General features: G+C 42.6%; 1 protein-coding gene across 8 annotated transcripts in view; it reads left to right on the top strand.

The window, feature by feature from the left end:
- Positions 1 to 27,896, top strand: part of CELSR1 (cadherin EGF LAG seven-pass G-type receptor 1) — a 178,432-nt gene that overhangs the window by 140,844 nt on the left and 9,692 nt on the right. For 4 of the 8 annotated variants that reach the window (XM_075742235.1, XM_075742240.1, XM_075742226.1 and 1 more), the window contains exons 14-26: positions 429 to 549; positions 1,789 to 1,972; positions 2,800 to 2,901; positions 5,417 to 5,511; positions 5,828 to 6,037; positions 8,653 to 8,836; positions 11,797 to 11,940; positions 13,149 to 13,350; positions 13,685 to 13,852; positions 16,179 to 16,392; positions 17,022 to 17,222; positions 21,883 to 22,057; positions 26,596 to 26,708. In XM_075742235.1, the coding sequence (XP_075598350.1) occupies positions 429 to 549; positions 1,789 to 1,972; positions 2,800 to 2,901; positions 5,417 to 5,511; positions 5,828 to 6,037; positions 8,653 to 8,836; positions 11,797 to 11,940; positions 13,149 to 13,350; positions 13,685 to 13,852; positions 16,179 to 16,392; positions 17,022 to 17,222; positions 21,883 to 22,057; positions 26,596 to 26,708 (2,113 nt within the window). The remainder of the gene's footprint in view (positions 1 to 428; positions 550 to 1,788; positions 1,973 to 2,799; positions 2,902 to 5,416; positions 5,512 to 5,827; positions 6,038 to 8,652; positions 8,837 to 11,796; positions 11,941 to 13,148; positions 13,351 to 13,684; positions 13,853 to 16,178; positions 16,393 to 17,021; positions 17,223 to 21,882; positions 22,058 to 26,595; positions 26,709 to 27,896) is intronic. The other 4 variants (XM_075742266.1, XM_075742249.1, XM_075742217.1 and 1 more) reach the window with 3 other exon arrangements.

Below are 27,896 nucleotides of genomic sequence, written 5' to 3'. Positions count from 1 at the left end.
CCTGCAGTTGCCTGAGCTGTTGAAGTGCTAGCACAGCCCGGCACAGGCTCTCCAGCCTGCCCCTGTCAGCGCTTTCTCCAGCGTGGGACTGGGGCTGGTGGGACCAGGACCGTTCCCACTAGGCAGCATAGGCCCCATCACCCTCTTCCAGAGAGCACTGTATTTATATACTCCTTATAAAGAGGAGCTGGTCTTGAAAACATTTATAGAAGCATTACCATCAGGGTTTCGTAGCACTGATATTCTTTATCTTTTTTATTACAGCGTATACATATTTATATATGTATTGAGTTTTGGCTGCTGCAATGAGATACATTAGACTCTATAAGCTGATGGAGTTGAGTGCAGATTTGGCCCAAAGCTCTTTTTTCTCAGCTTTTAAGAGGAAGCTTAGAAAAACTTTCTTTCATTGTGATTTTCTTTTATAGAATTGACCTGCCTTGTCCCAGAGGCTGGTGGGGAAATCCCATCTGTGGTCCATGTAATTGTGAGACTAGCAAAGGCTTTGATTCTGATTGCAATAAGACCAATGGAGAATGCCACTGCAAGGTAAGCAAAAGAAACCTGTCTTAAGTCAAAATTTTGTTAGTTTAAAAAGTAACTATACCACTAATAAGTACAACAAGTGAATATCTGAGACAAAGTACATACAGTTGTGCTTTGTATCATATATATGTGCACAGTGTAGTTAATCTTTACCTGAAACATTTTGCTGGCACCACCCTTCACAAAATCATATTGTGCAGCTCTTATCTTATTTGTGTTTGGAAAGCAAAACTGAGAGGATGAAAGCCTGGCCCTGATCTCTCTGAAGTGCAGCCCAGTTTATCGGGGGGAGATCAGACCTGGGTGCAGAGGAGTGCCGGTGGTGTTTTGTGTGTCACAAGTGAGTAATAGCCACGAAACAGCTCAGGCCAGCTGGGTGAAGCTCTCCCCTCTGCAATGGGCCAGCAAAAGGCCTAGCAGCTGGAGAGGGGTAAATAATATGAGAGGCTAAACGCTTTCCTCAGTGCCAGCTCTGTGGAGTTTAAGAGGAATTTGCCGTGGACAGGCAGGGACAGACGGGGGATGCAGGAGGGGAGGCGCCTCCCTGCTGAAGGTTTTACAAAGGACTTTTTACAATAGGTTTTACAATAGGCTTGAATGACATCGGCGGAGCTGTGCCTGTGCAGACCAGCGGCAGCGAATCTGGCCCCATACTTCTTTTCTAAATGCCAGCAGGACACACAGCAACTGTTGCGTTAAATAGAGTCAGTGGGGTGCCAGCACCATGCTCTTGTGTAATCGCGTAACGCCTCAGATCAAAAGCATTTACAAATGCGATTTGAATACGTGATCATGGGTTGCTCTCTTCCCTGTACATGAAACAAATGAACAGTGCAAGAAGCTTCCTCTCTGGCTTGTTCATGCCATACAAGAGTGGAATTGCAAAACAGAGAAAACTGCAAATCCTCCAAGAATACATTTGCTGGGCACTGGCAGTCAGCACACAAGGAGTAACGTAGTTCCTCTGCCCCCTCTGCAAATGGTGGTCCAAACAGAGGGTCTCCATGGCACAGGGCAGCCCAGCCATCCACCCAGCACCCAGCTCTGCCTCTCCGCATTGCCGGGGCTAACACAGCACACTTCCCATAGCTATTACATTTTCTATTAATAGTAATATCGTTATTATCCCATGCTTTGCAAAATTAGCCCTTTTACAATGCACATGCTGCTAGAGCAGGATTTCAGAAATGCAATATGGAATCTAAGTGAAATACCTTGTGTCTGTTGTTTTGGTTTTTCTAGGCAAATTACTACAGGCCTCAGAGCAGTGACACCTGCTACCCCTGCGACTGCTTCCCGTCCGGCTCCCACACGCGCGCCTGTGACATGGAGACGGGACAGTGCCCTTGCAAACCTGGCGTCATAGGACGGCAGTGCAACCGCTGCGACAACCCGTTTGCTGAAGTTACGGTGAAGGGCTGTGAAGGTACCTCCGGTCCAGTGAGCGCTGCTGATCAGCCAGGCTGTAGCTGCAGCATCAGAGCCCCTGGCAGCGGGGAGGCGGGGGGGTGCATGGCAGTGGGCATGCAGCTACATCCTGGGGTGCATGTGAGCCCAAAGAGGTGGCTCCAGCAGAGGCAATGGGAGCTGTAGCAGCCTAAACCTGCACCCCTCCTCCTAAGTCTGTGCCAGTATGCCTCACCAAGGGCTGGAGAAAAAGAAAAAAGCTCATATTTCTTTAATTTTCATCAAATGGAAATATAGCTAGCTTAGGGGGGGAAAGCAAAACACTAATCCTGATTTTGCTTGAAACCTGAGTTCATCTGCCAGTGCAGCATTGTATTGCTGTGCTGCAGCTGAAGAGGCAGGCGAGAGCCCTCACGCCTTCTGCCCACAGAGGCTGAGCCTAGTGCCCTCTGCCTTTCTTCCCTGTCTTGCCCATCCTGCCTTTCCTCTCACCCACCCACCCTCCTCCTGTGATCAGCATAAAGCTGCTGCAGCAGCCATCTCGCCACAGTGTGTGGGTGAAATGAAGGAGAAACATCTTCCCACAATAAAGGAGCAGACAGAGATAGTCAGAGCCAAAATCCAGAGCCCCATAATCATTGTGTACTCTCCTCTGCCTGTACCTGTCTGCCTGTGCTGCTGGATAAGGAGCAGCTGATAGATTACAGCTTGGAAGGCACTGCAGAGGGCACGTACCCTAATGGGGCTTGGGAATTACGGGAAGGTCCTTTAGTCAGGTTGAAATATCTCTTTGTTTTGATTTTTATCTTGTCAGAAAAATTTCATCATCTCTTTTTCTGCTTTCAGTAATTTATAATGGCTGTCCCAAAGCTTTCGAGGCTGGTATTTGGTGGCCACAGACCAAGTTTGGCCAGCCAGCTGCTGTACCATGTCCTAAGGGATCAGTGGGTAAGTTCCTTGGGTAAAACATTAACTACTTTATCTACATGCCTGTTTGAGGGGGAAAAAAAAAAAGAAAAAAAAAAGAAAAAAAATGTGTACGTAGGGAATGGCATTAATTCATTGGGTCTAGAGATTACAGCATAGCTCATGCATATCACAAGCAGAAAAGTTTAGCTACCTGAAACTCAAGAACTGTTAAAATACATTTAGAATAGTAGCAATAAAGAAATACAAATTGCAGCAGATAAACACATATAAAGAACAGAAATTCCACACAGTCCGATTTTCTTTTTTCAGTTTATCAAGCAATTCTTACACATGTAACTTTTAGTTTCTAATGACTTGTACATGTTCTTTAGCAATACAGCTCCTCTGGGCAAAGATAAAATGAGGAAAATCATTTATGTGATGATTGCTTTACTAACGTTGCAGGCTAATAAAGCTAAGAGTCACAGCAGAACTCTCATTTTTACACCCAACATCTTTTCGTAAAATCGTAGAATGGTTTGGGTTGGAAGGGACCTCACAGATCATCTAGTTCCAACCCCCTGCCATGGGCAGGGACACCCTCCACTACACCAAGTTGACCAAAGCCCCATCCAACCTGGTCTTGAACACCTCCAGGTTTGGAGCATCCACAGCCTCTCTGGGCAACCTGTTCCAGTGCCTCACCACCCTCACAGGGAAGAATTTCTTCCTTTAATCTAAATCTCCCCTCCTTCAGCTTAAGGCCCCTTGTCCTGTCACTCCATGCCCTTGTAAACAGTCCCACTCCAGCTTTCTTGTAGGCCCCTTTAGGTACTAGAAGGCTGCTCTAAGGTCTCCCCAGAGCCGCCTTTTCTGCAGGCTGAACAAGCCCAACTCTCTCAGCCTGTCCTCATAGGAGAGGTGCTCCAGCCCTCTGATCATCTTTGTGGCCCTCCTCTGGACTCACTCCAACAGCTCCATGTCCTTCTTGTACTGGGGCCCCCAGAGCAGGACGCAGTACTCCAGGTGGGGTCTCACCAGAGTGGAGTAGAGGGGCAGAATCACCTCCCTCGACCTGCTGGTCACGCTGGTTTTGATGCAGCCCAGGACACAGTTGGCTTTCTGGGCTGCAAGTGCACACTGCCGGCTCATGTTGAGCTTCCCATCCACCAACACCCCCAAGTCCTTCTCCTCAGGGCTCTCAATCCAATAAGTCTAACCCGAAGTCAGATGGCTGAAAAATGCATTTTATAAAGCACATGAGCTGTGTTGTTTTGTACAGCAAGCAAATGACAACCTGCTTTTTCATGCATGCCTCTGACAATATTTTTCAGATTTTTGAAAAGGCAGTTCACAATGTTTTCTGAAGGCTGTTCTGTGGGAATGAAAACTCTGTCTCATTTGCGGGCCTGGTAACTCTCTGCTGTGAGCACTCCTCAGGCTCAATGAGTTATGAATGGTTATGTGACTTCCCCAAACATTACTGGAGGGAGGTCACTGCCTGTAGCTGTGCAGATAATTTATGGCCAACCAAGCTCCTGTTCTGTGGATTTTAGGAGATAGACTTGGTTATTCTTCTTTTAGGTGAAGAATACTTACATTATTAAACAGTATAAGGTTGAATTAAAGTAAGTTTTCGGTACTGTTCTTGTGGTCAACCCCAGTGTTTCTTCTAGCAAATAAGCTAGCAGGCAAGGGTACCCATAGGAATTGCAAGTTTCAAGTGAATTTTACAGAACATTCAAAAAAAGTAAACTTTATAACAGTGAATATTCAGACTAAGAACTTGAGGCTTAATTGTTTTCACCTAATCATGGAAGAGAAATAATATAATTAGATATTGTTCAATTAATTATCATTCTTATTTAGATATTAGTAATTAAATGGCTTAGACACATGCAATGTGTTATGTGCAAGTTAACTAGCACAATGTAAATTTTGAATTTGATAACTTGCAATTCACTGTGAAGGATCCACGGCTGAGAATCACATTTTTAAATAATTTGACAAATAGCACAAAATAATAGGCTAAGTTAAACACTAAGCTGCTCATAGACCATTCGCAAGTGGCAAAAGGCAATTATATACATTGGCTGAAGTGTTTACTGCGTGCAGCGTGCAAAGGTGCTAGCATGTTTTGACATGAAGATAGCATTTATCCAGGAGGTCTTCCTATATAGGCTATTGCACAGACATCTGAGCAGGGATATGCTTTCAGAAATATTCAGGAAGTGCACAGCCTTTCTTATATTTGATATAAATAAATTGCTGAATTCATTTGAGAACTTTAGGGCAGTGAGGCTGCAAGCAGTTAGGCAGATCTTGAAGCTTGCCTAACTTTTCTCTAAAGCCTGGGGTAAATGATTCATGAAGATTAGTAGTCTTTAACTTTACTCGGACAGGAATCTTTCCAGTTTGGAAAGTGAAATATGTGTGTAGCTCTAAGAAACTTGAAAATGTAGGAAGTCTGATAGTCTAGGATATTTGAAATCTATGAAGATTTACCCAGCACAATTCAGAACATTATTTACCATTAATGCTTTGTTTCCTTCAGGAAATGCAGTTCGCCATTGTAACATTGAAAAGGGCTGGCTACCTCCTGAGCTTTTCAACTGCACCACCAACACTTTTGTGGATCTAAAAATCATGGTAAGCTGTGTTTTCTCATTTTTGCCTTTATTTTATAAAAGATCATCAGTTCAGACTCCAGTTTGATTCCCTGCACTCCATCTTTTGACTGAGTCCTTGAGCCCCCTTGTTTCCCATCAGGGCCCTTGTGCTTTTCTGGCTCTCAGTTACATTTTCCATTGAACTGTCCTGTCCCCCCTTTCTCAAGACAAACACCATTGTGATCAAACAACTACTTTGTGCCAAAAATACCTAAATGATGATTGTCTTTGTAACTAGAATAAAGGAAAAAAATACATCATTGGGGTTTTTTTCTTCCTTCTTGTCTCCGTTTCAGAATGAGAAGTTACACCACAATGACACCAAATTGGATGGAGACAAAACCATACGGATCGTGAGAGTGCTGCAGAATGCCACCAAATACACACACAGCTTGTATGGCAACGACGTGAGGACAGCTTACCAGATGATGATTCGGGTCCTCCAGTATGAGAGCCAGCAGCAAGGGTTTGACTTGGCAGCCACGAGGGATGTGGAATTCAATGAAGTAAGAGAGATACTATATACTGTGCTGAGCCTTTACAGTTCCCCGTAAAAGTTTTATGTTAATGGCTAATTACATTTGTCTTTGACAATAGTGGAGTGAATATCATGTAATTGCTTAATGTTTCACAACTGAGTCAGTCTTCTCCATTTAGAATGGGAAGTTAGTTATACATCTGTGTATGCACACATAATAAATACCATCATAGTAACAACCAAAAGCAAAATTCCCCAAATGAAAAAATAATCAAGTCAATGTGTTATTCCTGGGTAAAATAGCTTTGTGTACCATATTCAATTTTGTTGGAAAACCTGCCTATTGTGATAATTTTCATTTAAATGTGCAGTGAACTAACTCTGAGCCAGTTACTGACTCTGAAGGTTTCTGATAAGTCAGTTTGGAAACACTTGAGTCATGTTTGTTAAAGAGTTGGGACATCATTGAAAGACACTCCATACAGTATTGATATTTCAAGTGATGCAGGCAAACACAAAAATGCATGCCAGAGGGCTTCTGCTAGTCAAAGCATTCATGAAAGACCCAGTTATTACCAAAGACCTGACCAGGTCTAGAGAACAAGCTGTAGCACCCTCCCTGTTTGGGGGAAACACATAGTTGTGGCGGAAAAATGTGAGATGTGGAGGAAGTTGGGAGTTTTCTGTGGTCTGAAAATGTGAAGGTTGGGTGACCCACGTCAGGCTCATACAGCACTCCTGATTGCCATGTGTGCTGCAGGGTACTGCTGTCCGCACTCGCCAATACTATTTCCAAGATCCCAACCATGGCACATTGCAGAGTCCAAGCTAAAATATCCTGCTGGACCTGTGCTAGCAGAGCTCAGAGCTTGGTCACCAGTGTAGGGATGCTGGAACAACCCTCCATGGGCCAAGACTGGCCAAAGGTGGTCTTGCTCCATTAGGTGTGCTGCACCCAGCTCACTGCTCACAGTACTCCAGGAGGAACAGCCTGCTCAGGCAGACTTTGGGGTGAACTTGGAGGCCCTGTACAAGGCCAAACTGCACCAGGGAGGTGGGAGCTGGAAGAAGTGTGGCTGAGAAAATTCCTCGGTGTCTTGGGCTGTACAGTCAACAGAGAGCGAAGAACTTCTGAAACGTTTAACATTTTAAATGCATCAGATTTTAAGAGATTCAGTTTTTCCTTTCGTAAGGAGACACTGTGCTGACAAACTTGTACCTGCAGGCTGTGGAGTGTATGAATTGCCCCATTCAAATCTTGAGAAGGAGCTTGGTTTTTAGCATGTTTTGTTAAGTAACAATAAAAATAAGAAGCCAAAAAAAAAAAAAAATGTTTGGAAACCTCTGCTTTAATTTATTATTCTCTGCACTTGGCACTGAAACCCATACAGATGATGTTTTCAAGAACTCCCTAAATATTTTTAGGATAGGTCAGGAATTTGAAAACTAATCAGTAAAGCTCATGAGAAAAAGGAGGTGGCATCCTAGCCTGAGGGAACACAAGGGGAGAAGGAATTTTATTTTTTTTCATAGTGTCAGGTAGAACCCTGAAAAATAGATAATGAAAAGCATAAATAATGTTTGCAAACACTGAAGAGGCCTGGTACCAAGTACAGCATGTGTCTCCTGTGTTCCTAGGGAACCAGGTAGTGCTTCTCACTCTAGATAAAGGTAGACATACTGGCAGCCTCTTTTATCTCAGATACACACCTGCAACCTCAGACAATACTTAGAGAACATAGCATCTTCCCTGTCTGCTTCTAAATGAAACCTAAATATTTGCCTTGGCTATTTTAGAGCTTAAGGTGATTAATTCCTACCATCATTTATGCAAATTTTACCGTAGTTAGGAATTGGGTTTTGACACAACAATATAGTACACCAAGATTAAGAACTTATTAGCACCTTTCCCGTTTAAGCCAGTTAACACTCACTTTTGGGGTCTTCTTCCATTCAGCCTGAGTGTCCCTTTGCATATTCTTGTACAAAAAGGCAGAGCAGGCAGGTCCTCAGCTAGAACTTCCTTTTTAACACCATTTGTAAGCAACATAAAAATGGGGAGAACAAAATGATCTATGTTTTCTTATGTATTTTCAAGCTTGTATATGCAAGTTAATATTCACTCTTGTCATTCTTCACCATGCAAGTTGTCCTAGTTATCCAGGAATCAACAAAGTAAAAAAAAAAAATCAAAATGAAAGAGAAAGCAATATTGCTATCTATGCCTTTCTTTTGATTTTTAACATATCACATTATTTTGATTTCTTTGGGGAGTTCTTCACTCTGCTGCTTTTCTTGTCTCTCATCTCTCTGAGACAAAGAAAACATGTTTAGTTTTTTCTTCTGCATTTTCTTCCTAGGTTTCCTGTCATAAAGAGGAAAGAAAGTAGGCAGTTCTCTTACAGCCTCCTATTTTGGCTTACTTTGCTCATAAAAAGTTTGGAGGGATTTGCTTTATGTAACTGAAAAACCTCAGGGTAACAGGCGTGCATATTTTCCTATGGCTGCAGTAGAACATGCCTGCATTAAAATATTTCATTATATGCTCACCTGAGGCAGTAATGCCAATCATTTTCAATATTCCTCACTTGAAACCCAGCGCTTCGTTTGCTTCATAATTTAGACTTGTACTTTGTTTCTCAGAATATTATCAAAGTCGGCAGTGCTCTACTAGACCCCAGCAATAAGGAGCACTGGGAGCAAATTCAGCGAACAGAGGGTGGCACCGCTCACCTGCTCAGGCACTATGAGGAATATTTCAACAACGTGGCCCAGAACATGAAGAAAACCTACATGAGACCTTTTGTCATTGTTGCCACTAACATGAGTGAGTATCTGTGTTGAAAACTGCCATTTTGTATTAGAAATTTAAAAATGTGGTGGATAGAGATGCTAGCTATTTGTTTTAATAGTACTCACTGAGAAACAACATACTTGGATTTTCTAATCTAATCAATGCATTCATTTCAAGTCGATTGAGCCTTGATCCATATCTCTCAGTTGCCATGGGGGATCTCCTGAGAGATGTCTGATCTGTTGTCCCTCTGGGCTGTGCCACTGCTCTGTGTGGCATTTTGTTGCAGCCACAGTAGTGTGCAGATGGTAGGAAGGACAAAGTTTGTAAGTAAAGGTAATGCTTTTTGAGACCACCTAGTATAGCTAAACATAGTACTTCAAGTTTTTGAAAGAATCACGCCACCACTACCTGAGGAATTACTACAGTACAAAAAAACCCCAAACAGCCTACTGTTGATTGTATACCTCTGATTTTCATAGAATCGTACAAGGGCAGGGGGGTGGAAGGGACCTTAAAAATCATCTAGTTCCAACCCCCTTGCTACAGGCAGGGACACCCTCCACTAGACCAAGTTGACCAAAGCCCCATCCAACCCGGCCTTCAACACCTCCAGGTTTGGAGCATCCACAACCTCTCTGGGCAACCTGTTCCAGTGCCTCACCACCCTCACAGGGAAGAATTTCTTCCTTCTCTCTAATCTAAATCTACCCTCCTTCAGCTTAAGCCCCCTTGTCCTGTCACTCCATGCCCTTGTAAACAGTCCCACTCCAGCTTTCTTGTAGGCCCCTTGAAGCCCTTGAAGGCTGCTCTAAGGTCTCCACAGAGCCTTCTCTTCTCCAGGCTGAACAAGCCCAACTCTCTCAGCCTGTCCTCATAGGAGAGGTGCTCCAGCCCTCTGATCATCTTTGTGGCTCTCCTCTGGACTCACTCCAACAGCTCCATGTCCCCCAGAGCGGGACGCAGTACTCCAGGCGGGGTCTCATAAGAGCAGAGGCGCAGGATCACTTCCTTGACCTGCTGGTCACGCTGGTTTTGATGCAGCCCAGGACACAGTTGGCTTTCTGGGCTACAAGCGCACATTTCTGGGTCATGTTGATCTTCTTACCCACCAACACCCCAAGTCCTCTCCAGCCTGTCAGGGTCCCTCTGGATGTCAGGGGATGCCATGCCTTCCTAGCCTGGAACCTATCCAGAAAATCATCTTCTATAGAAATTCCCATGCTGAAAGTTATTTTCTCAGAATTGCCCACCCAAGCCTTCAAACACCCTCCCATCCTTCCAAAACCCATCATCAGAGCAACATCCTTGAGGTCCAAAATATCCAGAAGGGGTCTAAACTGAGAAGGAAACATCAGATGTACCACGACACCTTCCCCACCTATCGCAGCAACCACCTCCTCTGACAAGCAAATAGCAGCTCCTGCACTTGCACGACTGTGTTGTACTTCACAGATGTCCCTGCAGTACATGTGCAAGTGAATCACAGCAACCACAGCCTGGTCGGCCTCTTTCCCCATTTTCTCCCCTGCCCTCTGTATTTCATTTTCTCCCCAGGTACCAACAGTCTGAGGTGATCGGGTGATAGTCCTGAGTTGGGTGACCTTCAGAGGTCCCCCACAAGCAGCATTGCTATCTGTTTTTTCTTTCAGAGTTGGTCTAAATTACCATCAGCCTGAACTTTTCAAACTGCTGCTTTTATTTCAGACCTGAAGAAGGGTTTATATGCCCAAAAGCTTGTTTTATTTTCCCAACTACATCCATTGGTATAAGTGAATTTACCTTTGCCTGCAAACCTTGTCCTGAGAATGCTTCATGTCCAGTCACAGGGGCATAAAAAGCAAAGGCACAAGACAGTCAAGCTACAAAGTTTATAAAGTCCTGCATCAACTCCAGGGGGGATGGATCATTGTTGAACTAAGCCAACTGAAATACTTTGATTTCTGTTTAATAAGCCAAAACTGAAACATTTCCTTTTGATTCAGGACTATCACAATCAAAATATTGTTATCTTCACACTCAGAAGAAGTATGCTTAGCAGTTTAACCAAACTGAACTGAGATGAAAACAAAAGCCAGCATTTCTTGCACGTTGTAAATCTTGATTTTTTTTTCAACCACCTCTTCCTGAGTAAAAAGGCGTGAGTTTGGGAGGGATGAGGCAACCCTGGCCTGAAAGGGGTCTGTTTTCTTTTGAACAGTTTTTCCAGGTGAACATGGTGTTAATGGAGTTTCCTAATGCTCATCTGGGAGTTATTTAGAGACTAGGAAAGGAATGGGAATTTGCAGATCTTAACTTGGATATTTCTTCATATAGAAACTTGCAGTGAATCACAGCTTTCGGTGTAGGGTTACCCCCAGGACTTCCAGCTTCTCACTTTTATTAGAACATCTATATTGGCACTCAATGACTTCTCTTAAATGGGAAAGTTCAAGCCAACTCAGCTGCTTTTAAATATTTTGGCAGTTAGACAACAGGCAGAGCTGATGAGGTGAGCCCGAGACGAACTGCTAGTGTAGAGGAAGGAGAACTGGAGGACTAAGGAGTAGTCCCAGGTAAAATCCAGGTTATTTTCTCTATTTTCTCTTCAATTGCTGACTTTGCAATTGAACAGATGTAGAAGTAGTATATTTCTGAAGCAGCAGATTTAGCCTTCCCTCCAAGAAGCAAGTCTGAAATTGGAACACGCCATTTATCTGTATTTCCAGTATTTGCAGTAGTGTTTTCCTAGCATGAGATACTGTCTTGTGAATTCCTTTCCACTGCAAAATAAATTTATAATTTGATAAATGTAACATAATGCTGACATGTAAGCTTTTAGTTGTCATTTAAGGTATTAATTGAGAGAAATTACATTTGACTTTGTATTTTGGGGTTTAAATGTCTTCTCTGCGTTGTGCAGATATTTTAGCTTTCAGTCATGTTTCATTTTGTCACAATATCATATTTGAAAGCATTGAAGTTAATTTTATGAGAAACTTTTTTTCCCCCAGTTATTGCCGTTGACCTCTTTGACAAATCGAATTTCACGGGAGCTAGAATACCACGATTTCATGAGATTAAAGAAGAATATCCAAAAGATCTGGAGTCATCTGTTGTCTTCCCTGATACTTTGTTCAGACCTTCAGACAGGAAAGGTAAAACCCTTCTGCTGCCATTCGGAGGGCAATTTTGACTAGCTCCCAAGGAGTGTGATTAATCCTCGTGAAGCAGAGTGGTACTAGGGTGAGAGCGGGGCGACCGTCTACACAAGCAAATATTATTTAGGGATGGAGCAGCTGTGCATACTTCTGAGGCATTTTGCCTGCCGGCAGCGATGAGAGCATGGGGGGCTGCGTAACTGGCTGTACCTGTCTGTCAGGTCTCGCTCGTGGCCCCTGTCAATGCGGGAGAAATGCTCTGCCTCCGTTCCCACCGGGATGGGACAGGGTGGCCGCCCGGAGCCTGCAGCCCCACAGCCACCTTCCCCTGGTCCCTGCAGAGATGGAGGGAGGTGGTGTGAGAGGTGGAGAATCCAAATCTGAAAGCAGAGCCATGTTCTCAGAACTAGACAGCAAAGAAAAAGTCTTGAGCTGTGCAGGGAGATGGATGATGAGGGAGAATATGTGGGGAAGTATCTGCTTCCCGGTGTCTCTGAAGTATCCCAGGATTGCTGAGAGGAACCAGAAGTTACCTTGGGCAAGGGAAGAGAGAGAGGGTAACTCAAAGTGCAATAATTATACATGTACCATGGCTGAATATCCTCTGAATGGGGAAATAGTAACACTTGTGAAAACAACACATAATAATTAATAAGCTAATACAACTTCATGACTTTTTCCTCATAAACAGGGCATCTGCTTGTATGACTTGTGTCTTTTTCTGTAAGAAAAAAAGGGAATGTGAATTTTAAGAGATACTGCCAAAACTGAAAGATCATTATATGCCAGAATTAGCAGGGAGGAATCCCATGTCACCAGTTGGTGTATTCATAACGCTAGTTTTACCATATCTAGAGGTACATGCAATTTAATAGCATGTGTGTTGTTTTAATGTTCTCCTTAAATCATGCACAGAGTATTTATATACTCATTGATCTTCTAGCTTAGAAATGCATTATTTTCTAGCTAGTTTAAATGGTTATTCATGGATCAATGGTTATTTGATTATCAGCTATATAACTAAGAAATGTGCGAAAATTTTTGTTAAGAATATCAAATATAACATTACGAGCATGCTCAGTGCTGTAAGCCTAGAGTTATAACAACAGTAACATCTCTGTATCTTTGCAAAGCAAAATTACCAGTTTAAATGGTAGCTCCAAAGCTGTATGCAAATAATTTAATATTTTGTGTTAATTCCGTAGCAGTGCCTACAATGAAGCCTTCAAATCAAAAATTATCCTCTAAGGTGAACAGTAATACACTAAGCCCTGAGAGTGCTTTTGCAAAGAGAAAGAAGCGACACCCAGATGACTCAACACGTCATACTGTTGCTGTGGTCATTATATACCGATCCCTGGGACACCTCCTGCCTGAAAACTATGATCCTGATCGAAGGAGCTTGAGGTAAACTTCAAACCTGTTTGTGAATTGTGCAGACCCCTTCTGCTTGCTCTGAGTGTGCGGGGGAGGCAGAGCTGCTTTTATAGTGACCAAATGTCATTTGTGCTGCAGTTGTCACTGCAGTACTGTCTCTTGTCTTCCTCTGGTACACTGTGGGAGAATAACCACAGCAGTAGTGCCAGCAACTTTTGGAAACATGGCTGTGTGGAAGGCTGATGGTGCATCTGCTTCGCTTTCTGAATGGAAGCGACTGGAAATCTTTTATTTGCAGAACCTACCAAATCAGTGGTTTGCATTTTAAGGTTTACATCACTGTGCAATTTTTCTCCTTCTGCAGATTGCCAAATCGCCCTATTATTAACACACCTGTAGTGAGCACAGCCCTTCACAGTGACGAGGAGCTTCCTCCTAATCTAGTGGATAAGCCCATCATAGTGGAGTACTCCATGCTGGAAACGGAGGAGAGAACGAAGCCTGTCTGTGTCTTCTGGAATCACTCCATCACGTATGTATCCTGCTTGCTTTAGGGCTGAGCCTGGCGACTGTCTCAGTAGCAGAGAAGTTTGGCCCAGGAAAATAATTCTGGAGGAAAACCCTTTTTTCTCAGTTTATTCAACTGGCAACTGATTCCTGGTGGAATAGAGCCATGTAGTAACTTCCCACCAACCTGAGAAAAATGAAAATAATCATCATAGCTCCTCAAATAAAGAATTAGCATGTGGTTTCTAACAAACACAGTGCCATCATGTCTTTCTGCAGGGTTCATTTTCACCCAGCAATAATAAATCTCACAATTTCCTTTATTTGCTCATGCTTTTGGCTCACAGATATATATCTGGACAGGCATAGTCCGACTCCAGTGCCTGAACTCGTGGCTTGTCTGAGGTCCCTAAATCAGGATTCTCATTGCCCAAGGCACATGGGCTGCATCTTGTTACACTCCAGTGACTATGGACAGAGTACATGGCAAGCAGGCACCCATCCTTGATGCTTCAGGCAGGGCTAGTGCAAAAAATTACAAAACCAAGTCCTCATCTTGGTAAAAAGGAGGACTGAGGTTTTGCAGGTGAAATTATATGAGTAGAGGTTATAAAGTTTCGAATCTCATATTTTTGAATCAAAAGTCAACTCCAAGACAGTTACACTGATGAGAAGCAACTTACATTTCCTTCCATCGACTATTGTGGATTTGCTTTCATTCGTGTTTGTTAGTGAAAAATTGGAGGGAGAGGAAATGCCTTCTTTGGGACCTTAGACCTCTTCTGGTTGTTAGGAAGCATTCCTAATACATAAGCAGAACATAAGCAGGGAGTATTTGACTCTGTAGGAAGGAAGTGTCAGGGGAAAGGATGAAATATTCTGAAAACGGCTTGTTTAAGTCTTTTGTATTCCGTAAAGATACAGACATTTTTCTTGAAAATGTGAAAAGTGTTAAGGAGTGTATATGCTCCTAAGTGCTTTGTCGGGTTTATGGCAATGTGGAAACAGCACAGCCCTGTTGGAGATATTTCAACAGTGTGGATGAAACAAAAGAGAATATGTTGAGAGGTAACTACACGCTCTGTGTGTTACAATTTCACAATATTGTAACTATTACATGTATAATGCAGTCTTCAACTATAAAACCAGGTATATAGTGAGAGGATGATGTTGTCTGCCCACGGTAAAAGGAGTAGCTGTTACTCATTTCCTAATGATCCAAACACTCTAGTAAACCTATGGAAAAATCCATTAAAAGACAATATCCTGTGCTGGAAATAAAAGAGCAAACTAACCTAGGAAATGTTTGCCTCCTAGTCAAAATCTTTGGGAGATTATATCATTGAAAGAATCGAAGAGGCAACAGAAATCTCTTATGTTAGCAATAATAAATGACTCTATTGCCCTGCATGTAAAGTAGTGTAATTACTGCTATGTACAGATGATTCTGCCAACTATGAGGGAATGGCAAGTCCTTTTTCATAAATTTTTAAACATTGTATGTGCTTGAATAACTCATTAGCTCTAAAGTGATTCATCTATTAGCTATTTGCTGGCAACTTCAATGGCATTGTTGTCTGTGTTACGTCTTCCTACAGCCACAGTTAAAAAGCAGCTTTTAATCTGCATGTAATGAAAGAGTTTTTAAAAAAGTGAGTACTTTTCAAGAGAGAGTGATATTAAAACTGTTTAACAAATATTTTATTGCAGAATGAAAAAAGATGTCCTGTCATATCTAATTAAAAACTCTTTCAGTAACTACAAGACTATTTTTATTACTCGTTAACTTCAGAAAAGAATAATTAATATTGATACAAAATAATTTCTGAAGTTAAAAATTTCTGGAGTTAAGGCTGCACAGGGAAGAATTTTTAAGGGAGAAGTTCCTCCCCAAAGTTAATACAAGACATCTACTGATATGAAATATTGTTTACTGGTTTTAACCTTTTCTTGTGTACATTTTATAGGAACACTGTAACGAAATCATATTACTGCTGAAGCATATTTCATATAAGAGCTCTACAAGCAGTGTCTAGATCTAGGAAAATAGAGATGACTCAAAAACATTTATCTCTTCGTGGGTTTGGCATTTTTCACCTTTGTTACGGCCAGTTTGCTCTGTGCAATCACTTCCCCATATTGCTTGTGTGGTCACTGACCCAAAAGCAAATTTTTTTATTTTTAAACTCAAAACAGATTGTGATAAAACCACAAAATTTGGCCAGCAAAGCCAGCTGTCATATCAGAAACTACTTCGACTGAAGGCTTTTTGAAGTTGATGATACTCTTTCAGGCAGGTGACAGCTATAAATATTGCTGTCTTGGTACTTTACAGTCTTCTCTGGTTGCAGAGCAAGAGCTGCCCCGGAGAGCAATAGCAGCAGGAGACGAGGGAAGATCAGAGGACAGCTCTCAGAAATGCCTTTTTTCCTCCACAGGATTGGCGGGACAGGTGCCTGGTCCTCCAGAGGATGTGAGCTGTTTTCCAGAAACCAGAGCCATATTGCTTGCCAGTGCAACCATATAACCAGCTTTGCTGTCCTGATGGACATTTCGAAACGAGAGGTGGGTGATGATTTTCAAGGGCTTTGGTTTTCAAGAGCTTTGATTCAGAGCTTGAGCTTGAGCTTTGAATGTGACTCAGAAATTCATCAGCAGATCGATCCCATGTTGCAGTGTGTCAGGAGCATGTTGCCCCGTGCCTGACAGCGCCCACCGTTGGGACTGCTGAAGGGAGCTTCTGACCTGGTCAGTACACGGCGTAGCTGGCAGTGCAGAACTGCGCCAGACTGTTCTGCAGAGAGCAGTGCAGAGAAGGGAGTGAGACAAGGGTGGCAGACACATGGTAGTTGTGGCATCCCTTGATACTAGGTCCTTTTAGAATTACAGTAGCAGGGACAACGACATAAAGACCACAGGTTTTTCAGCACCTCAGGATAGCGTCAAGAGGGGCAGTCCAGCATCAGATTCACCAGGATTCTTGCTTAACTGTCTGCTCCCTCTGGGTACTGCCTGAACACACTTGACATGTTGAGTAACGTTAAGAGGTGGCATCATCCACTCCTGTTGGTCCTAAAGCAAATCTGTACGTTGACTCAGTAGTAATGAAAACATGGACTTTCCAAGTAATAGATTTGATTTGAGGAAAGGGAATGAAAAACTCCCAGAGGTCTTATCAGTCTGTCTTTCCACAGAATGGGGAGGTGCTTCCTCTGAAGATCGTCACTTACACGACTATATCCATCTCATTGGTGGCTTTGCTGATCACCTTCATACTGCTGGTCCTGATCCGCACGCTACGTTCCAACTTGCACAGTATCCACAAAAACCTGGTGGCTGCCCTTTTCTTCTCTGAGCTTGTCTTTCTTATTGGAATCAACCAGACTGAAAACCCGGTAAGAGTTACTCTGTGCTTATTGCTAGAGCTGTCAAGCTTTGAATCAGGGGGTTCATACTGCGACTTTTACCTGCTCCCATCTGTTTCTCTTCTTTTTTAATTTTACTTGGCCGCAACAGTCATTTGAAAAACATCAGACTTTTAATATATTCTTATGTGTTTTACATGATTAATAGCAATGCAAGGAGATAGGACTGTATGTTATTTTCAGACAAGCCCTGTTGAAGGCTTATCCCAGGAACTGAACCCTGAATACTGATTTCTTCCTTACTTTCCATCAGTATGTTTTCTGTCTTGCTTTGTCTGTTCAGTAGGAGTCTCTCCAGTTTCTCCTGCAGCAGGTACCTCACAAGCCCAAACAGCTCCTGGTGTTGACTGGTAGGTTGTCAACTACATGTTGCTGTGCAGGTGCTAATATGCATGTTGCACACCCACCATGGCCATTCTGGAGAAAGCACTTGCCAGGCATGGGACAGCTTGCTACATCCAAGAATCAATAGGAAACCTGCCGCTTTGCTTTGTGCCTTCCAGCCACAGTGATTGTTGGCTTCAGCCCATCACATCTGTTGCCAAAGTTCAGTGCAGGCACCTCCAGCATTGTGCATGTCAAGGAACGTGAGCTATGAATGGACTGAATATAAGATATATACCACACACGAAGTGTGTATGTTCTGTACCTACATTGCTATCATTGCTATCTTAACTATGTAGCATTATATGTAGTATTGCTGCTAATTCTTAGTAGCACCCTTCTCAAAAGTCATGGTTACCACGCAGTCAGGTAGGAGACAAGCAGGCAAGGGTTCCAACACTGCCAAGCTTCACAGTCACTTTTACCAGTCAGTAGACAGATGGGAGATGACATACAATAAAACCTATGTCCTTAACAGATGAAGAATATTCAAAATGTTAGTGTAGGAATTATCTGAACACTCTGAAGAAAATTTATATTCTAGAAATCCTTTACTGTACATGTTTCAATCTAAACTTTGAGAGGGAAGTACAATCTTGAGATGAATACACACACCAAAAAAAAATTAATGGATTCCATTGTCCAAGCAGCAGGAATGGGAGAAAATGTCTACGTATAATGGATATCATCACCGTTCTGGTAACAACACCATTGTGCCTGACCACGTAGCCTCACTTACTATATAGCTTAAGCCTACAGTGTCACCCTGGATTCTGATATCTATTTGAGCTATAACATGCATTTTAGAAAGTATCTGACCTTGACTTAGAGATTTGGTGTGATGGCAGGGTCCCTTACCTCTGTTAGTGTAAGGCGTCGTAGTCTCATTCCAGTTAAACACAGTCGAATTTTGGCTAATTTCAACTTCCAGTAACTGGTTGCTGTCAAGACCTTTTCCTAGTAAATTTGAGAGACCTCTCATATAAAAATTGTTTTCTTAGGAAGCCTCTGTTCAATAGTATTTCTTTTGGAAAACTAAATAAAATTAAGCTACTTAAATTGTTCAATTTCTAACATTCAGGTTATTCTGTTGCCTTTTTCTGGGCTTTCTTCCCCCACTTTACCTTTTGGAAAATTGTGAATGCTAAACTAGACAAAGCTTTCCAGCTGATAGTGTTGCTTCCAGTCCCATATTCCGATGTTCCCCTGCACCAGGAATTCCAGTTACCTGATGCTACGGTGAGGTCTTCTGCAGTGACCTGCCCTCTGAGATGTGGTCTCACAACAAGTGTGACCCATATTGTCTTTGTTTCATAATATATGAGTTTGCATATTAAAATAACTTTGCCCAAATGAACTCACCTTGCCAATTGATCCACAGCACTCTGTGTAGCTTGATCTCTCCCATGCTTTCTTGAGCACACCACTCATTTTTCACTGCATTTCACTAGCAGGAAGTTTATACTCTTTCAGTTCTCCAACATGAATACTGAGGAGCAAGGAGCCAAGCCCACATCCCTGCAGGTTCTTACCAAAAATTATGCTGTAAATGATGGCTCCTTATTTCCAGATTCCTCTCCTAGTATCATGAAGCACCAAGCAGAGGTCTATAAGAGTAGTAAAACAGTTCACTACAGCAGTACCACAAATACTAATGGTCATACATGGTGAGATTGTTCTCTTTTGCTGCTTCTCATTTTCATGCTTTGAGGCTCATGGTGTGATCATGTCCTGTGCTGTTACCAGGACTCAATGAAACACCTCAAACCTTTAACCCGCTTGCAAAGACATTTAAGTTCCAGAATATATTTCATACAGCAGAAAGCCGCTCCTTACAGCCTACCCAGTCAATTTGAGAAGTTAGGAGGGCTGTAAGCCATGTCTGCTTGAGACAATTATTCATCTGTCTGTATGGAATGAGAGTTGTCTAACAAGTCATGCACTGATGAACATAAAGACAGAAAGAATGCTGGAGCACAAATAATGCTGCACTGCTTGGCACCCAGCCTGGCTTTTATGGTTTTCTGTAAATTAACAGTCACATTTCTGGGTGAGGTTTTAATCTTTCTTTGGACTATTGATAGTGATTTATTTTCTTTCTTTTTTCTTACCTGAAAAAGGTAATGTTCAGGGCAGCAGGCTACTCATATGCATGTGCCAGTAGGAACAAAAAAAAGCCCTGCATACATAGAGGGAAGAAAGGTCTTTTATTTGGTGAGCTACATTTTCAGTAACACTTGGTCTTATAGTAAAGCTGATGCAGTAAGTGAATCCAGAAGGTTGGCGGTGTCTGTGTGATTCCTTCGGTCAGCAAAGTTAAACAGGGAAACATACGTTTCTAAGCATTATACCGTGAAAAACACTAAAAAGTCATGCCAAAATCTGAAAGCAGAGGCAGTGCTGCACGGGAACAAAAGGATTCAAAACACAATATAAAACATTTTGAGACAAAAATTGAACGGTTACACAAAGTGCTCTTAATTCAAGCTTATCAACTGATCCTTAGCAACATCCTGTGCTTCTGAAAGAAGATTAACTGCGAGATTTCAATTCAGGTGTCGGATACTTGTGGTCATTCCTGTTTTCACCCATCAAACTTTTAAGTTGGGAGAGAAAGCTGGTTAGCAGATATTACCAAAATGCATGGCCATGAAGGTCAAAGGTTTCAAGGTGGCCATTTGGTCACAAAGATGACTTCCAACTACCAGTTTGCCCACTATAGCTGTTACTCCAAGTCACACTAAGGACCTAGTCTCTTTGGTTTCAGCAGGTCCTTCATTTTTGCTGCTCTCAACCTGGCAGAGCTGAGTGGTCCACTTTGTGCTGCTGTCATAGGATGAAAACCAAATCCAAACCTGGGACTAGAAGCTCCAGATTGCCTTGTTCTTAGCCAAAGATGTGAACTACCTGGCCACCACTAACCCGCTTTCTGTTTGTCCTCATGACTTCTGTGCCTGACTGCAAGTAGCACAGCCTCAAGAGGAGGGTAGAGCCAACCATTTCTGGACCCAGAATGTCCTACAGCCTGGTGGTTAGGGTGGTTTTCTGCAGTGGATGAGAAGGGGATTAACCCCCTGCTCAAGCCAGGTAGAGCCTAGAAGTCACTCTCCCACTTTGTAGTCAAATACTCTGATTTTCACGTTAGGTAAAAGATTGATCTGCAGAGTAGGTGGTGATTACTTCTGGATGCATCATTTTAGTCCAGTGATAACAGCCAGGCATCCTCCATGACTTCTTGAAGTATAGATGTGCAAGGTCTGCAGGGTTCATCAGTGAACCTTCCTCAAAGAAAGGCTGAATTTCTTTGGTTAAGATCTATAGATCATCTCTTGTTCATGTTCAGCACGTTCACTTTTCTTTGGCTAAAGCTTTGTGGATTTCAGTCCCCAGAAGTGAAGTTTTCAGAGCAGGAAGGACTTTCTCAGGGACTGGTCCTAAACTGAAGGCCTAAGATCTGTCTTGCACCTCTCCTCCACCTCTGCCAAACACAAGAAGAGTTTATTTGTACTACTAATGTCAGGCACAAGACATTGTCTACTTTCAAACAAAACAAAACTGTACCAAGACAGCACACTTCTGTGAAGAGTGATCTCTCTCTCTGGAAAGAATGAAGTAGCAGAAAAACCTATAGGATGGCCCTTGATGTGGAAATGGGAGACATTACGTCAGCGCAGGGCTGAAGGTGGCTGTTCTCAGGAGCAGTTGGCTTTGTGGTGAGACTGGTTTAGCTGATGCAGTTAAACACACTGTGGCTGAATTCAGTGTAGTGCCATTGTGCAGACAAGACTCACACACAAGGCAGGGCAGAGGGTCTGCAGCCTCTGTAGGAGCATCCCCACCTCCTGCTCCGCACCAAGAAAAGCGTCAGGAGCTCTGCCAGCCCTGGCCCTCGTGCGAGCAGAAGGAATTCGGTCAGAATAGCCAAAATCCTCACCTGTGCAGCAAATAAGCACAGAGCAATTAACCACAGAATAGGGAGGGCAAGGGCAGTGACCAAAAGCATGTTGGGTTGACAGGGTAAAGCTGAACCAGACTCGGAACAGGCCACATAATTTTAAAAAAAAAAAAAAGTTTTCATAATACAAACAGCTTTTCTGAAACTCTAAAAACTTAATTAATGGCAGTATATTTGTTCTGCCAAAACCTTTTTATTACAGTTGCCTTTAGGTGCATGGGGGAGCTGGTGACTCACTAGGTTGTGATTCAGAAGAGCAACTCTAATTTCCCTGACCTTTTCCTTCTGCAGTTTGTGTGTACCGTGATTGCCATCCTCCTGCATTATTTCTACATGAGCACCTTTGCATGGATGTTCGTGGAGCAGCTCCACATCTACCGGATGCTGACTGAAGTGAGGAACATCAACTTTGGGCACATGCGGTTCTACTACGTCGTTGGCTGGGGCATTCCTGCCATCATAACAGGTACACTCAACCACCCCAAAACAGCTTCGTTTCCCTTCCCTGCCATCTTCACTGGCCGGATTCAGGAAAGTTATCCCAGCCAAGACAGCTGTGGGTACACTCAACTACTGCTGTCACTTCAGGGTTTTCGTGAAGGAGGGCAACACCAAATCATGTCTTGCAGAAGTCAGCCTGAATTTGGCAGATCTGTGTACCAAACGTCTGTTGCCCCAGTTGAAGTGATACTGCGGGTTTTACAATAACGTAAATGTAATTGCACCTAGATTAAAACAGGACTTGATAACATTGCTTGAGAATAACAGTATTTTTAACAATTATTTTGCCTGCAGCCTTCAGAACTTTTCCTTCCCTGTGCTGCACCTTGGGATATGGAAACATGGTTGGTTTCTCAGGGAGGTGGCTGCAGTGGCTTCAGCAGCAACGCTGCCCAGAGGGCTTTGCTGCTCTTCACTGGACGTTCCCGTTGCCTACCCTTGACTACCAGTAAATGCTCCCTGAAGGGGATTTCAGCAGTTCTATTTTACTTGGCATGGGAATGAGCTGGGAATACTCAAGCAGCCTTTTACTTCATTTCAGATACAAAGGCAATAACTTCCAGTTAAAGAAAAGTAATGAAAAGCTGGAGGCAGTAATCTTTTAAACTGTTCCAGGGTGATCTACAGGAGCACATCCATCTCCGTCCTCACCAGGCCTATTTTTGCAATCAGACATTTCCAGTGCTACCCTAAGCACATGGTGCTACGTTAATTCAGGCAGACAGCTCCTCGGGAAGTGCGCTTCGCAGAACAGTTGGAGCGGGGTTTTTTGGTTCAACTATTTCAGCATGTATCTGTTGCCATATGGGAAATCAGATCATAGGCAGACAGTTTACTTTTATCCAATTATTTTTATTTTTACAGATAGCAACATACTGTCAGCAATGGCAGAGGTTTAAATGTCTCTCAGATCAAACAAATAGCTATCACTCATATACACTTGGAAAAACACTGTGGAACAAGTTAGAATTTAAAAAACACATGGGGATTTTTTCTATGTGACTTAACAAAGTGTAATACAGAAACACAATGTAGATTAGTACAGGTTAGCTTTCATTCTGGAGAGCTGGTAAGTTTTTTCCTTGTCACCTTCTGCATAAATAATTTCTGCTTCTATCAGTTTATCCAGAACACAGTGGAAGGTATAGCCTAGAAGGCTCTGCCACTCTAGACATACCTGACATTTTAAACAGAAATCATCCTTGAACTTCTAAAACATTTCAGACCTGTGTAACTTCTATCACTACATACAGGACTACTGCAATATATTTAGGAATGTTTAAGTGCCATCAGATAGTTGGCAGCATAATTTCTGATAGAAAAGAAGTATCATTAAACAGCAGTAAAAAAAATGCATTTCAGAAGACATAACTCTTTAGAAGAATTTTGTCAGAAGGATTTTCTGTTTCATGTTTAGTTTCTCTCCTGAATTTTAAATTCATTCAGACCTTCTCAACAGCAGCATTATGCAATCTAAATATTACAAGTACACCATTTTTACATTTTTCTACTTAGATATTGTTGTCTGTGATACGGAACTATTTTGCACTTTTAAAACTATGAGTTACAGTTCCAGGTTGTAATCTACTGTATTTGCAGTTCATTGAAATGAAAAGTCAGATCCTTATTACTCAGCAAGTCAGAGGATTTTGTGAAGCGAAGGATAATGAAAACTAAGCCTTTAGTGTGCCCTTCCAGGTTTAGAAATCATCTGAAGAGAAAATTATTTCATCATAAATAGCACAATGTGGGATTTCTTGCCCCTGGAAAACTTTGTTACTGTACATATTTTAAATAAGCTTCTTTTATAAATTTTAAACTTTAATATCTAAACAGTAAAAAAATATTCCAACTTCATAACATGATCTTGCATGTAATTTCTTTTAAATTGCTTTATGAGAGAAGGATGTTTCTTAATAGTGGAAAAGTCTAGATACGGGAACGGATTTTAGTCTTGGACATCCAGAGGACTTTTCTGTTTTGTTTGAAAGATAAATATCTAGCCCATTTCATCTTTATCATAGCTATCATTAAAAAAAAATGAACCTGCAGTGGCAGCAACTTTACTCCGGTTTGTTTATTTCTTTCTTCTATTTTCCATGCTCAAAGTGACATTCATTTCAAGCTGAGACTTAGTGGTCCTAAGGCATCTGTGATGGGACCAGGCTACTTGCAGAAGGGAACCTTCACCTTTAGTGGGGGGAAGAAACTTAGCAAAACGTTTATATAGGAAACACTCCAGCAGGGAAGAACCACATTTAATCACAGCACAGAAAAGCAAATTGCCATGAATAAAAGTAGGATGGAAGTTGGGAGAAGGCTTACAGCCATCAAAAGAGTGTGGATCTGGAATATTCCTCCACGGGGAGCGATACTGGAACGTTTTAAATTTGCTTTAGGCTTGCTCATTTTAAAATGTGGTTTGATCCATCTAGGAGAGGGATTTTATTTGGCACCCAACAAGACCCCTCTAGTTCTGCATGTGTTCGTGGTGACACGCTAACCAGTTGGCATATGTGTGCTGTAACTGCTTTGCCATGGAGACTGCAGTGCTTATGTTGAAACAGGTTCTTACATAGCCCTAAACCCAATATCCCCCAGAAATGGCACTGTCCAAATCTGCTATTTGCTGTGAATAGTGAGTGAGGCGATGACTCAGGAGAGACCTGAGACTGACCCGCAGTTGCCTGAGTCACACGCAGCTGCTGAGCCCACAGGAGCTCGGAAGGTTCAAAACGTGCCCCTCCGGCAGCGCCTCCCCATGGCGTGCTCTTGACACGCTCCTGGGATGGGTGCTGGTCCCCACAGGACACTCAGCTCAGCCATAGGACCAGCCCTGGTTTCTGCCAGCATCGGTGAGCTATCATGCAGCCCACATGCTTAATCTGCTCAGGTTGACCAGGCTGCAGCATTTAATTGATGTGCCTCTTGATTGATGTGATTCTCTATATTACATTGCATTGGCTTAATTCTGCCTTTGGGTAAAGGGTTATTTCACATATTGTTGACATATTTGAACTGCGTACCTGAAGACTGCAATTTGCCCCATTTGTTTAATGGAGAACTTTAGGGTAGGATTTTGAGAGTGAAAAAATGTTGCTGTCTGCCAGTTACTTTTAGAGCCAGATGTTTGGTCAAAATGTAGTTTAAGTTCCACTAATGGGAAAATCAAGTCCTGGGAAACAGGCTGTGTCTATAGAATGACATCTGTATAAAATACTTTATGGTCCCTTAATCATTTATGGCTAATTCTTTCTGGACGGTAACTGCTGAAAGGGGTGGTCGAAGGGCCAATGGGAGCAGGGAGGGAGACCAGTCCTATCTCATTCCACACTTCAGAGAAAGCAGATCCAATATCCACTGCTTTGCCAAATAGCCAGTTTAATTTTCATAGACCGTAGGCTTGTACCAGATGCGAATATTGGCTGTGGGCCAGCTTTCAGCAGTGAGAGTGAAACGCAGCTACCTCTCCCTTTTTCGATGTCTTTTCATCAAAGCACATGGGCTTCAATTTGAAAAAAAAAAAAAAGATTGTTATTAATGCACATGAATACTCCTTGTGGAGAACAGCACTGCCGTCAACTTTGGCTGCCTGCTTGAGTCAGGACAGACGCTCAACGCAATAGGTGCTCCCGACGCGCGGATGACATGCCGCAGCCATTTACCATATGCCATTGGCCATAGGCCTTGCAGGGATCAATTTCTGTGGCTTGAAGAAGGAAGACCTCTGCAGTATTTTGCAGGTCAAAGGCAGCAATCCCAGTCCGTCGCCATATGGGCAAGGTGTAGGTCACCAAATCAGACGGCACAGTAAATCAGCAGGTGGAGGCTTTACTCAGAGACTCTCTTGGAATAATCCAGGCTTTGAAAACTAAAACAATAAAAGGTGTGTTCTTAACTCAATTGCCTTGGGGGCATTAGCAAACTCCATTTCAAACAGCACTGAAAGCAAGGTGAGGTACCTGGGATGGCAGCTCAAAATGAATCCCACCTGAGCTGAAGCAGTTAACTCCCATGAGTTCCCAGGTTCTGGTGTTATTTTAGTGACAGCAAGCTCACAGCAGTTAAGAACGCACTTTTTTTGTAGTATAGACATTTCCTCAGTTATGATTCATGTCATTCTGCTGCATAGGCTTATTGAAATTCCTCAACGTGTCACTCACCCTCAAGGCTTCATCATACTGTGTGAGTATGACTATAAAACTGTGCTGAAACAAAATTAATTTGAGACCTGCATTTATTGTTGGTTTTATGCAGCTGAACGTTGTTCTGGTAGGCAAAACTCATAGTATCATTTGATATGGAGTGACCATTGTAAAGATTTTGATTGACAAAAGTTTCATTTCAGTATTTACCTTGATTTCGACTGCCCAGACTGTCCTATTGAACACAATTTGCCATTATCATTTTGTTTGTCAGATAGTGATTTGAAAATGTGCCTGGCTATGTAGAAGATCTCAGCAGCACCTTTCTGATGTATTTTCTATCCATTTTGTGACCCAGGGCTCGCTGTTGGTCTGGATCCACAAGGCTATGGGAACCCTGATTTCTGCTGGTTGTCTGTTCACGACACCCTGATCTGGAGTTTCGCTGGGCCCATCGTAATTGTTGTAGTTGTAAGTATGGTGGAGTTGGCATCCTGAGCTGTCTCTTCCTTACTGCCACCTTTTCTTTTATGTTTTGTCAACCAGTAGTCATGATGTGAAGCAAATTTATTCTTTACATTTGAAGCTGATATACTCGAGCTTGCGTCTTTTGCAAGACGTGAGACATGAGCTAAGCTCCTGGAAATCAGAGTGCCGCTTGCCAGTGCGAAGATCGCTTGTAGAGCAATGGCTGTATGACCAGAAACCTATTTATTTTTTCCCATTCGTTTTGTTCCATGTTTGAAGTGTTGGTCAGTGGGCTTATAAAACAAATCAACAAAATGAGCCATAACGAGTCCCTTCATCCAGAAGTCCTAAAGGAATATTAAATAATTCCAATTTCAGGAATTTAAAAGAATTGGCTGGTGTTTAACTTCTCCCTTAAAACATCCCTCAGTAACAGAGCACCAGAAGATACATATCCATGGTGTGACTGTGTCTTTAATACCAAGTCTGGTCTCCTCCTCATCTCAAAAAGTATGAAGTAGACCTGGAAGTGGTGTAAATTGGGGTCACGAGTCATCAGAGACATGGGACAGCCCTCGCTGGAGGAGCAGCTGAGTGGACTAGGAGCCTTCAGCCTAGAGAAGAGACAGCTGCGGAGAAGGGGATAGGGAGAAGCTTGTAAATAGCATGGTGGCCTGGGGAATATGACCATGGAGCCAAGCATTCAGTGTCTTTTCCAACACAATTAGTAGTAGGAAGTGGCAGATTCAGAACAGGACGAGCTACATCATCACTCCACAGGGAGTTAAGTTAGAAACTCACAGAAACAAGATGATGGCGGTGGTAAACCTCTGCATGGTTTCAGAAAGTAACTGGACAAATTCCCAGCATCAATATTCACAATGAATGATTAAGTACAAACACACTACCCCACCTAGTACATCCCAGCTCTGGAAACCAGTGGAAGCTGGAGGAGTGTTCAGCAGAGTTATTGCTAAATACTTGCTCTGTTACTATATTTTGCTTTTGCCCAGCTGAAACAAGATGCTGGGCTGAGTGGACTCTAGGCTGGACAAGGACAGCCATTCCTGAGTTTCTGTGTTTCGCTCAAGCTTCTTTGCATGGGGCCGTCTTACTGAGTTTGATCCAGATAAATTCCCAGGGTGTTCTTGACTATGTTGGCTTGAAAGGAGATGAATCGTGGAACTTTGA

Source organism: Balearica regulorum, chromosome 1, assembly GCF_011004875.1.
Source record: "Balearica regulorum gibbericeps isolate bBalReg1 chromosome 1, bBalReg1.pri, whole genome shotgun sequence".
NCBI lineage: Eukaryota > Metazoa > Chordata > Aves > Gruiformes > Gruidae > Balearica > Balearica regulorum.
Note: the sequence above shows the minus strand (reverse complement) of the source record. Positions and strands in the feature narration are given on the sequence as shown.